General features: G+C 38.4%; 1 protein-coding gene and 1 gene segment (V, D, J or C); one reads left to right on the forward strand and one right to left on the reverse strand.

Annotated features, from left to right (window-relative positions):
* capn15 (calpain 15) overlaps positions 1 to 12,139 on the reverse strand; it is a gene marked incomplete at its 5' end in the record, with an annotated part of 28,150 nt that extends 16,011 nt beyond the window's left edge. The window contains 2 exons of the mRNA XM_079406711.1: positions 2,953 to 4,414; positions 11,955 to 12,139. Of these exons, the coding sequence (XP_079262837.1) occupies positions 2,953 to 4,414; positions 11,955 to 12,139 (1,647 nt within the window). The remainder of the gene's footprint in view (positions 1 to 2,952; positions 4,415 to 11,954) is intronic.
* LOC306863410 (Ig kappa chain V-III region MOPC 63-like) overlaps positions 1 to 17,517 on the forward strand; it is a 773,265-nt gene that overhangs the window by 259,650 nt on the left and 496,098 nt on the right.

A 17,517-nucleotide genomic window follows, 5' to 3' on the forward strand; every position in this document is an offset into this window, starting at 1 on the left:
TTCGCCAGCTGAGGAAGTTCAACCTGCCACAGGAGCTGCTGAAACAGTTCTACTCCGCCATCATTGAATCCATCCTCTGCACTTCAATAACTGTCTGGTTCAGCTCAACTACCAAATCTGACCTCAGAAGACTACGGAGGGTAGTCCGGACTGCTGAGCGAATCAGGGTACAACCCTCCCCACTCTCCAAGAACTGTACTTATCCAGAGTGAGCAAAAGGGCTGGTAAAATCACTCTGGACCCCTCACATCCAGCACACTCCCTCTTTGAACTGTTACCGTCTGGTCGACGCTACAGAGCTCTGAGCACCAGAACGACTACACACAGGAACAGTTTCACAGGAACCAAGCATCTAGACTTGGTTTGTTATGGTTTAAGCTACTCTGAATAACATCCTTAACTAGACAAATATATTTAGCCACTAATAAGATACTAACAAGTAATTTTTAACAGTTACTGTAGAGATCATAAGCTCTCATTGGCATCAAACTGTGGCTTGACTTGATTTCAGCCTTTGGTTTGTACCATCACAGGTCTTTAAGAGCAGAAAATACAAAGGTCAATCTGATTTGACTACCAATCTCAAGGCTAAAATATAAAAATAACCAAGACATCTATTTCTCAGGACGTCAGAGATATCAAGGAGCTTTGAAGTTCCTAGAAACATATCTGAAAGAAAAACTCCTGATTAAAGAAGATCTTTGAGAAGCTGCTGAACTTGTATTTATGAGTCCCAGAACTAAGGCAGTTGTTCAATTTAAAAGACGAAGTACTCTGCTTAGAGCAGTTTCAAGTGTAAATGATAAAGTGCCTAAACACCTGTGTTCTTTTATGAAACCTTGTATTGAATATGGAAAAAGATCAAGCATTTGCATTTCAGCCGCGTCGGCAGTGAATCATTACACACTCGACTCACAAAAGAACACGGCCAATAACTTCTGCGGGACGCTCCTTAAACAGAACATCACGAGCTGAACAACATGCATTCGTCATCTCCTCAAACAAAGTCTGAGCATTTTCTCCTCCAAGAAGGTCAGAAATGTATCAAATATTTAGGAGATATGAGGGGCGCCGCTGTTTTTATGCTCTGTGTTTTTGATACTGGCTCAGCATCATAAACAGAGCTGCGGTTTGATCCCAATGAAATGTCAACAGAATAGAGTAGAGCAGGATGTTTAGATAATGGAACATTAGTATTTAGGCGGGTCAAGTGTGTAATAAAGAGATATATATTACAGTATACAGTGAACACTACAAATGAAACCACTAGAGATGCACCCATTTATCGATCACTGACATTTAAACTGATATTAAAAACAGATGGTTCATTAATAATTAAAAAAGTACATCTATTGTGTTGGATAAGGTCTATAATTTGGTTCTTGAGCAGCAAATCAGTATGTTAGAATGATTTCTGAAGGATCATGTGACACTGAAGGCTGCAGTAATGATGCTGAAAATTCAGCTGCAGATCACAGGAATAAATTACATAAAAAAATAACCCTAGCCTAATCAATAAACTTCATTTATCTACATATTGTTTACATGGAAAACATCATGCCACTTTCAAGATAAAATTAAATGGACAGTTTAAATCGAATTCACCTGTTCTGACAACATTTCTTTTTTTTTTTAAGTTATATTTTTGAGCTTTTTATGCCTTTATTAGATAGAACAGTAGTACAGAGCAGACAGGAGAGCATTGGGTGGAGAGAGGGGGCGGGATCGGCAAAGGACCTCGGGACGGGACTCGAACTTGGGTTGCCGTGAGCAGTTGCGCTATATGTCGACGCACTAACCACGAGGCTATTGGCGCTGACGTGACAACATTTCTGTTACTGAAAGGACTTATTAATTAGTTTGACCATTTTAGGTAAATCGTGGCTACTAACTTTAGTTAAATAATGGTCACAATTTAAATAAATTAAAATGACAGAAAATTTACCTAAAACGAGGGAACAAATTAATACATTTTATTTAAAACATGGCCACAAATTAAGAAATCTTTTTTCTTTCTGCATATCATTTGTGGGACTCCGTAGAACAGAGTATCAGACGATATTTGTTAAAATCAGTATCATATATGCCAAAAAAGTATGAATCTCTAGACGCTACTTAAAAAATTAGGGCTGGGACAATAAATCGATGCATTGTGAATTGAGTAGGCTAATTGTTCTGCATCGATTCTGATATTATCGGAATGCATCGCGATTCTCTCTTAGTTTAGTTTTTAACAGCAGATGGCACTGCATTGCTTTAGAAACAGCCATACTGTGCTTGATTCTAGTGCTGTCAAACGATTAATCACATCCAAAATAAAAGTTTGTGTTTACATAATATGTGTATACTGTGTACATTATGTATACATAAATACAAAAACATGCATGTATATATTTAAGAAAAATATGTTATGTTTATATATTAAATATATTTATATATAATAAAATAAGAATATAAATGTATATACATGTAAATATTTTCAAAATACATACTGTATGTGTGTGTACTTATATATAAACAATAAATATACACAGTACTCATACATATATTATTTATTTTTTAAATAAATATCTTTTATTTTGGATGCGTTTAATCATTTGACAGCACTGCTTGCTTCCAGTTCCTTACACAAACACCACATAAATTAATCATTCGTAAAGTTTAGCAAAGGTTGAAGTGAATTACAAGGGTGTTCATAGTGGGCTATATTTACATTAATCTCACGTCATAAAAGCCAAGGTGCAAGTACAGTTACAGTTAGTGCAGTTAAAAGTGCAGTTACAAGTGCAGTTAAAAACTAGACTAGAACACCATCTGTTGTTTAAAAACTAAGCTCAGAATTCCTATCATCTCAGAATCTATCTACGAATAGTAACTCGATTTATTGTCCCAGCCCAATTAAAAATACTATATAAAAAATAATTTTCCCAAATCAAACTGACAGTGTCTTACCTCTCTACAGAAGCTGACGATGTTTTCCCACAATTCCTTGGCCTCTCCCTCATCCGTGCGCCTGCGGGCCTCCACATGCATGCTTTCCCGGCGTTTGAGTGGCTTCCCGATTTTGCGCTGATTGAGGTACTGCTGCGGCGTGTGACACGCCGCACAATGCTTCATCCTCACTTCGTTCAACAGCGTGCAGGCAGGACATGTCCACTGACAGGTGGTCTTGTCCTGTGCTGACGGGGACGAGACGGAGGAAGAGGAGGTGGAAGTAAAGGCACGCGAGTGGGAGTGTGGTTGTTTCCGAGAACATGACGAGCAGTCGGATGGCTCGGAGAAGCCGTGCAATTTGGACGATCCGCAGGCCGTGCAGTGGCCTGCCCCCGTTGGGTTGCGCAACGTACATTTGGAACACGCCCACGAGCTGAAGTCCGGACTGGATGGCGATGCCGGCGTGAATCGCACCGACTCACCCAGTACATCGATGACATCTGCGCCCGAACCTGGCCGCGACCCTCGACATGCATCGCAACGCCCGGCGGATGACGAGGGAGGAGCTGTGGGGGCGGAGCATCCGGGGCACTTCCAAGAGGGCGGAGACGTGACTGGAGGGGCGGGGTTGTTAGGCTCCTCCTCCAGCACACTGAGGCGCTTGATTGGGTAGCTGTCTGATGGTGGGAGGGGCTTGGTTTTGGTAGGCGGGCAGATTGAGGGTGATGTTGGTGAAGGGGCAGGGTTTGGAGGCCGTCCAGGGGGCGGGACTTCCCTTCGGCTGCGAGGCACAGGGTTATTTTGAAGCGAGGACAGGGAAGGGGGCAGAAACGGGACGAGGGGCGGAGACGGGGTTTCAGAAGGTGCTTGAGGTGGAGAATCTTCAGTCAGATCAATGAGAAGCGGCACGGATGCTCCCGCCGTTTGCGTGGGAAACCCCACCACGGATGTGCGCACTTCCGGGACCACTAGCGCTTCGGGAGGGATTTTTGGTAAGGAGAGTTTCCTCGGTCCGCCACATGCCGAGCACGATAACGCCACCGGAGTGTTCACTAAAGTACAGCGAGGACACGCCCACTCTGATGACCCCTCCCCTCCAACAGACACCTCCCCGTTAGGTTCGGCGCACAAGGACTCCCCATTGGCTACCTGACCTTTGGCTTCTGGGCTGGAGGCGGGCTCTACTGGAGTGGGCGGGGACTGCTTGGGTGGGAGGGGTCCGTTGGGCATGACTGGAGCTGCTCCACACACAGAACAGGAGCCTAATCCATGGTGATTGGTCAGAGTGCAGCGGGGGCAGGACCAGCGAGGTTCCTCAGCACTGCTGAGGCGCAAAATATGGTTCAAATCCGGCTTCTGTCGAGGAGCTTCACAAATAGAGCAGCGCAAGGAGCCACTGGAGTTAAGAAAGGTGCAGCGCCCGCATGACCAATCAGAATTCCTCACAACTGCGGCCATCGAACCAGATGAATGAGAGTGACTGAAAAAGAAGGAAAAAGAGAAAACATTTAAATACTGAATTAAAGTACCAAGTACAAAGTACACAAAAGACAGCAGAACAGAGAAAAGAATATGTAGAGGGGAAAAACACATAGGATTAAATAAAGATAGACAGATAAGGAAGATTAATAATACAAAGCATTATTAATGAATCAATATTATTATATATACCAATATACCAATGCAAACCAAAGACTTTCAAATCACATGAGCCAATATTTTATTCACAATAGAACATAGAGAACATAAATGTTAAAACTGAGAAATTTTACACATCCACTAAATGAGCTCATTTCAAATTTGATGCCTGCTACCAGTCTCAAAAAAGTTGGCACGGGGGCAACAAAGGGGTGAAAAAGCAAGACATTTCGAAAAGATTCAGCCTGGGAGAACATCTATATAGATGTTAGAACACTTCTATAGATTGTGGAATACTTTAAAAACAACGTTCCTCAATGTCAAATTGCAAAGGCTTTGCAAATCTCATCATCTACAGTGCATAACATCATCAAAAGATTCAGAGAAACTGGAGAAATCTCTGTGCGTAAGGGACAAGAACGAAGACCTTTGTTGGATGCCCGTGGTCTTCAGGCCCTCAGACGACACTGCATCACTCATCGGCGTGATTCTGTCATTGACATTAGAGATCGACCGATATATCGGTTTACTGATATTTTCCTGATATTTAAGCATTTTACCTTATTTGGATATCGGTTTTGTGGGTGTTTTGAGAATTGCGCGCAGGATTGCCATTGCAGCGCATCTGAGGGGAGACGAGACAACAACAACAGCGTGCACAGGTACTTGATTTGCAGTAGTTAGTAAACTTTATTTTACATAACAGCCATAAATGCACAAATTAGACGTATTACATAAATGCCTGATATGTAGTTTATGCAACTTGGCTCTAAGAAATAAGAGAAATGAGATAATCGGTCAAGCCCTGTCCCAATAGATAATGAGAATGTGACGTAACTCCTCAATCTCTATAAAGACGTAACTTTGCCTGAATTAAATAATACAGCCATGAATTAGCGCATGTTGGAAATAAAAGTGCTGAATTTAATTCTCTCTCTGTTGTCTATTAGTCTCGTGAAGTCGGAGTCACGAAGATAATCCATCAAGTCCTCTCCCAATAAAGACGTAACTTTGCCTGAATTAAATAATACAGCCATGAATGATTGCATGTTGAAAATAAAAGCGCTGAATTTAATTCTCTCTCTGTCGTCATTAGTCTTGTGAAGCCCGTTTCATATTGCTGTTCACTCAGCGGGTTGATGCTCAAGAAATGCTCCAGCACAACCACCGCACGTAACTTTTAACAAGATTCACTTTTTTTAAGCACCCTAAATTGTATTAACACTTACTATATAACCATTATTTTGTTTACAAACATCTAAATAAATGCAACTATGGAAATTAAATATTATCTCCGCAATCGATCGCAGTTTGAGTATAGTTCTGTGTAAATGCATAGATAAACTGCGCTGTCAGCAGCATAATTTAGAACGACAAAATATATAGCATGCCAGTTGAGAAATGGAATAAAATACAATGTTTGTTATATTCCAATATTCCAGAGAATAATATTCAGTGAATTAACATTATCCAGTGAATTATTCTTCACTCTTTAGCCTATTAAACAGCTTATAAACCTAAGCTACTAAAACTGTAGTAAAAAATTAAGTTGATATGACTCCTGTCCTTTATTTTCTCCATTTGAAAACATTAGACATTCTACATTTATTTTGCTTACTGCTAATATTAGTGTTGCTGCTGATACTTTTTATAAATAAAATGTTTTTTATTGTTGTAATATGAAGATTAAATGTAACATGAAAGACTGCTAATTCTCAAAACATTTTTTGTTAAGATGACTGGAAGGAGGAAAAACCAAAGTGAAGTATGGACTTACAACATTTGATTAATCAATGCATGCTGATGAACTTTTATCATGGTTTATAGTTATATGGTAACAAAAGTGTTCAACATTCAACCCGTTCCTTTTCATCAGTATTATATGTGATTTAAATTTTGTGAACAGGAATTCCTTTTTTCGTGCTTTACAAGAAAAGATTTGTCTGTTTTGCTTATATCTATACACCTTTGACTTTTTAAGACTAAAACAAAAGATGGATTCATTGTTATTCTTAATTAAAAAGCACAACTACAAGGAAATAGTAGGCTGCAATGACAAACTGTCTTATGTTTATTAACAAAAATGAATAAGATGAGGCATGGCATAGGACACATCACATGCTGTATTATAGACCGATTAATAAATTAGAGAATGTTTAGAAAACACTGACGAATCAAATAAATCTAAAAAAATATTAAGGAAAGCCTCCATAGCATAACGTGAGGTAAACAGCAAAGATACCAAGCTTTTCAAAACAAGTTTCAAGTTGAACTTGAACTTTTCAAAACAAAAAGAAAAGTAAAACTAAACGGTCTATCGCTGACAGGACTTGCATGTTTTTTCTACAAGAAAACCAACATGTTCACCTTCTCTGGTTTAAGAAGTGGTCTTTTACTTTAGTTTGAAAACCAAATCCTTCGTTGCGCTCAGTCCGCTGCGCGCACCTTCACGCTCGTGCTGATGCAGCGAGTATAAACCAGGCTCTACCCACGAAGCGTCTCTCTTCATGTGATCAGTGAATTCTGACTCCTGCTACAAACTCCGCTGTATGAAGCAGGCGCTTTGGAGCAGTGCAGACCATGCACTCGCACAAGTGCGACCACGTCAAATTTTTACTTGCACATTCTCAAAAAATGGTCGCAGTCTAGAGCCCTGGATCAACATTTGATTAATCAAAAGAGAAAATTCTAAAATAATAACAAGAGCATGCAAACATGGTATTTGGCAACTATGAAAACTGTTTTATATACTGTTGGTCTTTGGGTTGGTTCCCTGTAACCGTGCTGAGACATTTGGCCCAGAGTCTCCAAAAACCATCGCATACACACAGTAAGACATTTGTACTGTGAGTCACAGTCATTAGCACTGGTCTAACAGAACTGGCCCTCATCCCACTCTTCACTGCACTGTGTGTGTATTATATGACAGACAACTCAAGGAGGACCATGCTGATAAATAATGCAACGGATCAAAGCTTGTGTGAGTGTCTGATCATATTGTGCATGTGCATTATGCAGTGCATGATGGGTGTGTTCTGTGACCTGTTAACACTTCTGGAAAGCAGGGAATTATTGGCGGAAATAGTTTTTCCGAGTATGCAATATAACAGCATTCCAAAAGCATAATGTTTTTGGCTTCGGGCTTATGAACATCATGTAAGAACAATGTTGTGTAGAATCCATTTAAAACAGTCACATTTGAGTCACATAAGGAAGATCGAGGCAAACGAGGAAAGGACACACGAGGTGAAAGAGAATTCATAGAACAATCAATTTTTATGAATTAATATGGACGTGTGCATTCATGTTTGATGTGTCCTTTATATTTCTCAGCGTAGGTCTGTTTTTAAAAGTCAACTCCTATATACACAATCCTTAAAGTCTCAGCTACTAAATAAGTATTTTACTTGCATTTTCATCATTGAAAAAACAAAGTTTGTTGAAAACTCATTGACCTAATAATGGTGGGGCATGCCTACTGAACCAGCTTCTAATCATCTAAAAACACAGTTAACAAAACGATGACGTGAAAATAAAAGTATAAAAGGTAATACTAAAATATGAAATCACTGCTTCAGCCAATAAATATTGTAATTAATAAATTGCAATTGACAACTTGCTTCAACCTGATATACATTAAAGCATATTTCCCAACAAACCAATAACAATGATGATGATCCTGGCATTTTAGTTTACAAGACAGACTTTTGAAAGCAATAAACTAAACAACTTTCTCTCTCTCTGTGTGTGTGTGTGTGTGTCAGAGAGAGACACACAGGGAGAGTTAAATCTGAATTGTGATTGGCTGAGGTGATAGGAGCTTGTTGCTATGGGAATAAATCCTCAGTAAAGCCTCTGAGGGCAGAGACTCACTTTCTCCCGATAAAACACTCAGGAAACATCCTGATAATGATCAAACACACACTCACACAATAGAGACGTACAGCTGGGTTCATGGACGACATGTCACACTGGGACATCCTACAGCACTCATGTCTCAAAGTGTCAAAGGTCAAGACAAAGGTGAAGTGTGTTGTTTTTTGATGTTACAAAACTTCACTTCAGACAAACTTTGAAGAAAAGTAGAAGGAAATGTAACATAATATATTTGTAAATAATTAATACAAAATTATATACATTATATCAGGTAAATAGGCAAAATCAGGTAAATAGGTCATTCAAAAATATGCAAATAAAAAATACAATTTATAAACAGAAAAAAAATAAACATCTATACAATTCTTGGATAAAATAGTTATATTATATATACAAAATTCTTTCTAAAAATAATAATATAAATTAAATAACTAAAATTCATTACGTTTCACTGTTCATTATATAACAATGCATTGCAAAATGGTAAAAACTGTATTTCAACATGGCACTACACTCTTATTAGACAAAACAAAAAAGCTTATTAAAAGCACTGTGACTAAAAATATTAAATATGAAGAAATATATACACTAACAGTGGAATTGGCTAATCCACTACTAGCTGGATGTTGGGCACTAGTTGACCCTCAAGACCACATGGATTTGTAAATAGAGTCTGAACACACAGAAACGGCTTACAATCTGACACGGATGGAAACGCATTACATAAAGTGTTTCTGGATCTGCCTGGATTCTGTTAACATGAAAAATCCTTTAAAAAAATAATACGAGGACATGTGGAGTTCTTGCACTGCTCGATCCTTATAAAAATAATATGACGGAATTGTTTTAGCAGTAAGAATAATTCATACGTCCTGCGCCATGTGACTCCAGCTGAGAGCTTGTTTCTTCTGAAACAGTGTTGTTTGATCGCAGCTGCCCCGTCGAGTCTGTCTGTGGCGTGTCAGTTGTTAAAAAGGTCGGTGACAGCCGTTTGTTTTACTCCCTGAACTTTTGGAAATGACAGCCGCATACAGCAGATGGTGCTGTGGAAAAAAAAAACGCCTGACAGCTGAACCGCTGTTTCTTTACATCGTATTCTCGGATGGATTGGTTAACTCGGTTAAATATTGTACAATAGCTTTTTTATTTGTGTCCCTTAGGTTCACTTACAATCACAGCCAAGGTTTCTTGTGGTAATTTATGAGCTTTTTCCACCCTCTCTCTGAGCCTTAACATTAAACAGGCCATTTCACTATTGCACAATGAAGACCTTTTTATGCAAATTACTTCAGTTGTGATTGGCTGATTTCAATGTACCAGCATAGTTTACCCCAAATTTTACTTCTGTCATTATTTAATCACACTTATGTACTCCCAAAAGCATTTTAGGGCCGTCTTTTTCTCATACAAAGACAGTCAATGAGGCTGGACACAGTATATATACACATATATCTATATCTATATATATGCATTTGTATAATAAGTTCTACACACACACAAACACACACAAACATATTATATTAAAAATATTATAAGGTTATTACATATATTACACAAGTTAAATATAAATATGCTATTTAATTAGAATTCTATTATGAAGTAATAAATATAATTTGCAAATATATTTATATTTTTCCCAAAACTCCATATATCCATATGTATGAGGAAAAGTTTAAGTCATTATTAATGACTGCATATTAAAATGTTTCCTCAGTCTTCACTCCATGTACATTTAAATATGGCAACTCAAGACAGTAATGACAAGACATCAAGAAACGATGTTTGATGATTGGATAAGAAACTTTGTCTTGAGACAATTTTTTGATTACAAATTTGACAAATTGTCATTTTTGATGCTCAGCAACACTCCTTCCCATTCACTTTAATTGCATGCAAAAACAATCTACTGAACATTTGCTATTGTGGTCCACAGAAAATGAAACCTTCACAAATTTGGGTGAGAAACTTTTTGAATGAGCTATCGCTTTAAATGAATATCAGCATACATGCTGATGATTCAGCTCCACCACACCTGCCTCAACATTTAACGCAAACATGATTAACATCTGCGAAACAGAAGAACGTCAAAAATGTGTGTTATCAACGCACACACACACACACACGAAACCTCACGGGTTCACGGGGTGCCCCTAGCAAAGTGTTAAAGGGAAAATCCTGTAGTAAAAAGATGCCTTCAGTCAGAGTGGCTGCAGTACCATCTGCTAAAACCAGACCATCTGCTTATCACACACACACACACACATTCAGAATCTGTCCAAGACGTTTCAGCTATACACTGTATTGACACACACTCCATTAAACATGATCTTACTGCACTACATACACTAGTGTTTGATTTTTAATGTTTTTAAAAGAAGTCTTTTCTGCTCATCAAGGCTGCATTTATTTGATCAAAAATACAGTAAAATTGTGAAATATTATTACAATTTAAAATAGCTGTTTTCTAATGTAATATATTTTAATAAATAATTTATTCCTGTGATGAAAGCTGTATTTTCAGCATGATTCCTCCAGTCTTCAGAGTCACATGATCCTTCAGAAATCATTCTAATATACTGATATGCTGCTCAAGAAACATTTCTGATTATTATCAATGTTGAAAAGAGCTGTGCTCCTTCATATTTTTGTGGAATCTGTGATACTTCTTGAAATAGAAATAGAATGGAAATCTTTTGTAACATTATAAATGTCCCTACCGTCACTTTTGATCAATTTAATGAGGCCTTGCCAAATAAAAGTATCAATTTCTTTCCCAAAAAAAAAAAAAAAAAAACCTTTTGAATGGTAGTTAAAAATGACTAATTTTACACATTTCCAAATGAAATCTAGGATGGAATTTATCAAAAAAATTATTGAACGGTGGGTGAAGATTTCCTGCAGAATAACATGCACAGATGAAACGTTCACAAAACCACCACGACTGCGCACTCAAAATATATTTAAGATTTACGTCGTTGAATTACATTTCCATGCATTTGGACTACACAGTTTGAACAGAAACAAACTAATAAACTTGATGCATATTTGTCAGTGATACATGAATAAAACGGGTCAGATTCTTGTAATAGCACTAATAAACTAAATGCATTTTAAAATACACAGTAACCAACTTTATATATTTAGCATTAATAAGTCCAATTTGTTTAACTAATTGAATATTGCTTGTTCCACATTTTTACCATGTTCATACTTTTTAACTGAATAAATGTTCATTGTTTTCACAATTCAATCTGAATAAATGTATTTTGATTGAAATAAAATCAAACTATGCCAGTGACCTGTTTCACTGCTGCATGACTGACAAATATTTATCACACTAGGTTTATTAATTATATTAAAACTGTGTGATCCAAGTGCATGCACTTCAAATACATAAATCTTAAATTTAGGCCTAAATATTTGTTTGAGCATGTAAATAGTCAATCTGACATCATGTTAACCTTAAATCACCTGATGAGGCGATGCTGGCGCATGCACGTGTTTACCTGCGCTCTCTATGTGGGATAGGCTGCTGTTGCTGCTGCTGGCGTGTGATGAAGGTGGTTCCCCACACTGGACTGCTGTGGCTGGTCCTGAGCCAGCCCATCGGAGCGGCCGGCGGGAACGGAGCCGTGCCGAACCCGTGATCTGATTCCCTGTCCGTGGTCAGAGACGACGCAGAACTCCCCATTGCCACGAGCAACTTAGAAACGCACACGCTGCGTCCTTCTGTTTGTCTTTCATGCACATAAATACAGTCAAACGCAAAAGGTCAACGGTTCTCAAGCTCAGTTCGGAGGGTCAGACATCTCCTCTAGTCTGCCAGAGATCAACATCAGGAAGTGACAGACAGGAAGTGGCTGTGATTGACAGCACTCATGCACACACGCGAGTCTATAAATGATCCTACAGTCTCTCTAAGCCTCAGGTGGCATTTAACCTGCCGTGACCTCGCCTGAGAGGAAGGACGACACTTCGGGGATGGCGGTACAACACATTACTGAAGCACTAGAGACAAAAACACTCCGTTTAGTGCTTTAAAAGAGGAAGTTTGACGCTGCGAGAAAGTTTCCAGTCTCCATTCCAGTCTTGTTTTTCTATGTGTCTGGTTGAGTCACAGCGCAGTCCCTCTAATCATGTTCACTGCCTGTCTCTCTCTCGCTCGCTGTCTGTCTGTGGCTCATCTTTCCGCAGCTGTCACCGGGATTACGATGCGTCACATTTCATCCAGCCTGCAGAAGCAAATATTCCTTTCATCGCAAACAAACATCAGCGTCCAGAGAACAAGCATATCAATCTGTGAGTCTACGTATGTGTGCGTGCATTTAATCAGCGATGCATGCGAAGAGCAATTTTAAAACACAGTATAGTACAACCTGTTAAAAAAAACTGACTTCTAATGACAATTTAGGAGGTTTTAACTAGTAAAAACATTATAAACAGACCCAATTAAAATTGCAAAAAATATATTTTAAATACATTTATTGAATTTTTTTTTTTTATAAAATTTAAAAATTGTAAGGTAATTTTACTGATAACCAATATTACTTTATGGCAAATATGACTGATATAATGATTCTATATGGGTTTGCAAGCTTAAAAAAAAATTAGCTTAACATTTTATATTTACGATCAGGCACTAAAACCATTTTAACATACCGAAAAAAAGATGGATAACTTTAGAAACATGGCACAAAAAATTTAGCAGCTAATTCTGACCTATTTTATATCATTAACACTAAAAAATAATAATTAAAAAATGCCATTAATAAGTTTAACCACCAATATTCCGTGCATACCTAGTAAGCATTGAAAAACTAATCAGTCAGATATTAAAACGACATAACATATGCATGAAAACCCCTGTATAAGTATCAGTGCGTATGCGACTGCGCATACATGTATGCATGCATGTGTGTCTCCAGCATCAGGGGACTCCGATGACACAGAGAGGGTTTCTGACCCAGCGGAGGCCCTCAGCGGGTCAGACTGCAGGTGCTGCAGTGAATCTCGTCCTGCTTGTACAGATCCAGCTGCTCATCTCATCTGAGTCTCATATAAAGCTCATGCAGATGTTCATAACGTGACAGCGACGACTGTGAAGGTTCTCATCTGTCTCTCCGGGCACCGGAGTATCAAGTTTGACACTCAGATCGTGACTATGAATATTTAACGGCGCAGAGAGGCTCGGGTGAGGTGCAGTGGTCTCGGGCCCGGTGAGGACATGAGCGCTCCGGTTCAGCCGGTCCTCCGGTCCGTTGTGGGTCTCAGCTGCGGTCGAGCGACAAAAGCATCGGAATGGATGATGCAGACAGATCCCTGCGCCTGAAACGCTGCCGTCCAGATGTGCGGTGCGGTTCGGTCCCGCTTGGTTCCGTTTGCCGGTTCGGTCACTTATGATTCGGCTGGAGCGGATGATGATGATGATGATGCTGCTGCTGCCGCGCACCGCATAAACACACACAACAACCAAACTGCAGCGGTGTTTTCATGCATCTCCTCACGGGACTCATGATGACAGCATGCGTGTGTCTAAAGCGCAGTTTGATGTGCATGCATATGCTGCGGTTATTTATTTGATTCGCTTCTTAATTCAGCCTGTTTCTCTCCAGGACGCGCGGATGCGCGAGGATAACAGCGAGTCAGCAGCGCGCATGCGCAGATTCGACGCTCAGCCTCTGCTACAGGACTCGGATTCTCTCGTTTTTCTCATGCATAAATATACACTAATAATCTACAGACTATAGTGGGAGAAACTCACAAAGCCAGTCAAGAGCACGCCTGGGTCATTTTCATCTCAAAATCATAAGAAGAAATATCTAATAAATTATTCTTTTAAAAATATAAACTATTTCTGAATTATAACAATATTTTTTGATATTTAACATGAATTTCCATAAAAAATGTCTTGGAAAAAGACCCAATGAATAGTAAATGAAGGAATAAATGAATTCTAAAGGTTTAATGAGCAGTGGTGAGTATATTAGGATGTGAACATAAGTTGTGTGTCTAGTGATTGTACATTGTAAAGCTACTAATTTCTTAGATATTTTGAGAGATACTGAAGAAAAGGCCATGATATTCCAGTTTAGTGCATTATTAAATGAGAAGACAGAAAAATTATGCTAACTGCACTGTAATATGTACAGTATGCAGAAAACATTTTTAAGCAAAAAGTGTTCCTGTCATTGTTACGCATTACTTAGTTGCATTATTAAATATTCTTAATGCAAATTTCAGAAACTGGGGCTGTGATCAATGGCATAAGTATTATAACAATGCCTTAGCAACATCATCAAGGTGAATTTGAGCAGTAGGTCAAATATGTGTTCAGAGAGTTTGTTGGTTAATTAGGTGTGTTCAATATATTTTTTTTGTGCAGTCATACACAAGAAGTTCTATGGAAATTATGTTATTGCACTTTCGCAATAACTCAACTCATAAAACCAGTCTGACAAGATGTTATGGATGCATACAAGACGGCTACAGATTCTTGTGGTGTGAGAGAGCCAATGTGTGAAACAACTTACCGAAACCACAACAGACTCCATTATGGACCGTGTTAACAATGACAAAACATGCATACAATATTCAAGGTATGTGACACTGATGAATGCAGATTCAGGAGAAAATGCGTCACTGCTGAAACACACACACCTTCTCAATGAGCTCAGCAGACTACTACTGAGTTGATACTCAAACTCTGTGGCCCCAAGTGATTGTTTTTTATTTTAGAGTTCTAAAACTTTGAGCATTTGCTACATAAGTTAGCTAATTAACCACACACACACACACACACACACACACAGTAACCCCTGTTAATCTGTATATTCAGAGCCAACTGACCCATGAGAGACAGACATATATACACATAAAGACAGGTAATCTACTAAAACTACGCTTCATTATTCTTACTAATGAAAATTGAACATGATCTGATAAAAAAAAAAAAAAAACAGAACTGAGAAAGATATTCAGTCTGAATGAGGAATTGATGATGATTGATCAGTATGGTTATATTATTCATAAACATGAGTATATTTAAAGTGATTCATATAACAGACTCATACACACACACACACACACTAAATTCAGCTCAACAGTTAGATGTTTTACACAGCACTGATTAAAATACCAAATTTCAGCTTCTTTAGGAAATTTCCTCATTTCAGAATTCACTTCCTAGTTTAGAAACATCAATAAACCAGCACCAGTGAAGCAGAGCCTAAACCAGTACTTAACCCCTGACCAAACCAGAGAAACTATTTCAAAAGCAGCGTTCGAGTTTAGAACGAGCGGTTCTTTCAGTGTTACATTGTATCTCTTCGCCAAGGAAGTTGAAAAGAAAGAAACGATACAATGTAACATTTGATGCGAGTGTCGCTCGAGCAATTAAAGCAACAGAACCCGCCAAAACACCGCGTATGGAAATACATATACATCAAATTACCTACAGATTGAGTTATGAGGTGTGTTATGATCTATTTAATCTGCGTTTATAAAAGTGATCTTACTTGTGAAGCACAGGGAGACCTTTGGATGGACCGGTGATCTTCTCTTCCTTGATTTGCCCGTTTAACTTGTCCGAAACGATTCATTTCCTCCCCAAAACCTTCAAATAAACGCGCCTTCGCTCCCCACGAGCTCTGTTTTCCTCCGATCCATGCTCGTTTGAGGATGAGTTGGTGTGTGATCTGGCTGGTTTGATCTACAGCCTTAATCTCGCAGGGTTCCTCATGCTCCTCTGTGGAAATAATCACAAGAATCAGATCGGCGCGCAATCACCGTAAACCCGCGCCGGGACCCCGCGCTGCGCTGCTCAGAATGCGTAACTCTCGTTCAGAATGTGCATTTCTCAAACTCGTTTCCCAAAATGCCTTGTGTGTATTGGAGAAAGAGAGAGGTCAATTCTCATTGGACCGCAAATGTTGTCGGCCTGTAACTGTTTCCTAGGAGATGCACGGGATTTTTCCTACAGGGGGCGCTTTACGGCCCAAAAACCTGAATCCGCATTGAGCCGCGTTCAAATCTCATTTGTTTATTGAAAAACTGTATATTTTTTAAATGTACAAATTACAAAGAAATTTAAATCGCAATCTGCCTCAATGTTTATAAAATTATTATTTTTTTAAATTCTCAATCAGCCAACACTATTAACGGTGATTGGTCCATCCTGAATAGCGTTGAGAAAAGTAACAGGTATCCACCACATCAGCGTCTTAATAATATTTTACACACAAATAACGACAGTAAGGTATTTTAATGGTCGTTGAATTGAAAATAAATAGTGAAGAGTTAAAACAGGATAACAGGATATCGTACTTTAATAATTAATAAACGCATTATTTTCTACAGCCTTTCTATCTCTTTCTGTGAGAGAGAAACTCTGTGGTTAAATCGAGTCGAAGAACTAAAACCGAAACTGAGCCTGTGGTAAATTACATGAGGATGATACGAAATAACTAAATATTTTAATGTGGAGATATCAATGTTATCAATACTTTATTCTAATCATAAATGTTACCTTTTACAATACACAGGCGATGCAGTGTATTGTTATATTAATAATTTTACATGTAGCCTACATTGGATTTTCAATATAAGCAAAGCAGTGACTTGAAGCGCCACTATTATTTTGAGGTTGAATAGTGCCATCTAGCGGAAGAACGAGAGTGCTATTAAACAGCAGAAATCAAATGTGTCTGTCTGATGGAACATGAATAAAACGTTCCAAGTGTTCCATCTAGTGCTTTACAGCGGAAGTTCTGACGAAATTAGTTTCTTATCCTATTTATGCAGTTCTCATTAGAGCAAGCATAAAAAAATATAATTAAAAACATATCTTAAGGCAATAACAATTATGAAATGAATATGATTATTTTGCATTATTTTAACCCCCCCCCCCCCCCCTCCTTAAGCCTAGTTCCAGACTAAAGTGTAATTCTAAGCTATTTTAAATAAAGAAAGAAACTTGCACTGATTGATCTTAAAATATATCAGTGCCTCGGTTTTGTATCAAGATGCACACCAGTAATGTTTTTTCTAAGGCACGTTTATAAAAATTACTTA

This window comes from Barbus barbus (genome assembly GCF_936440315.1).
Source record: "Barbus barbus genome assembly, chromosome: 44".
Taxonomy (NCBI): Eukaryota; Metazoa; Chordata; class Actinopteri; order Cypriniformes; family Cyprinidae; genus Barbus; species Barbus barbus.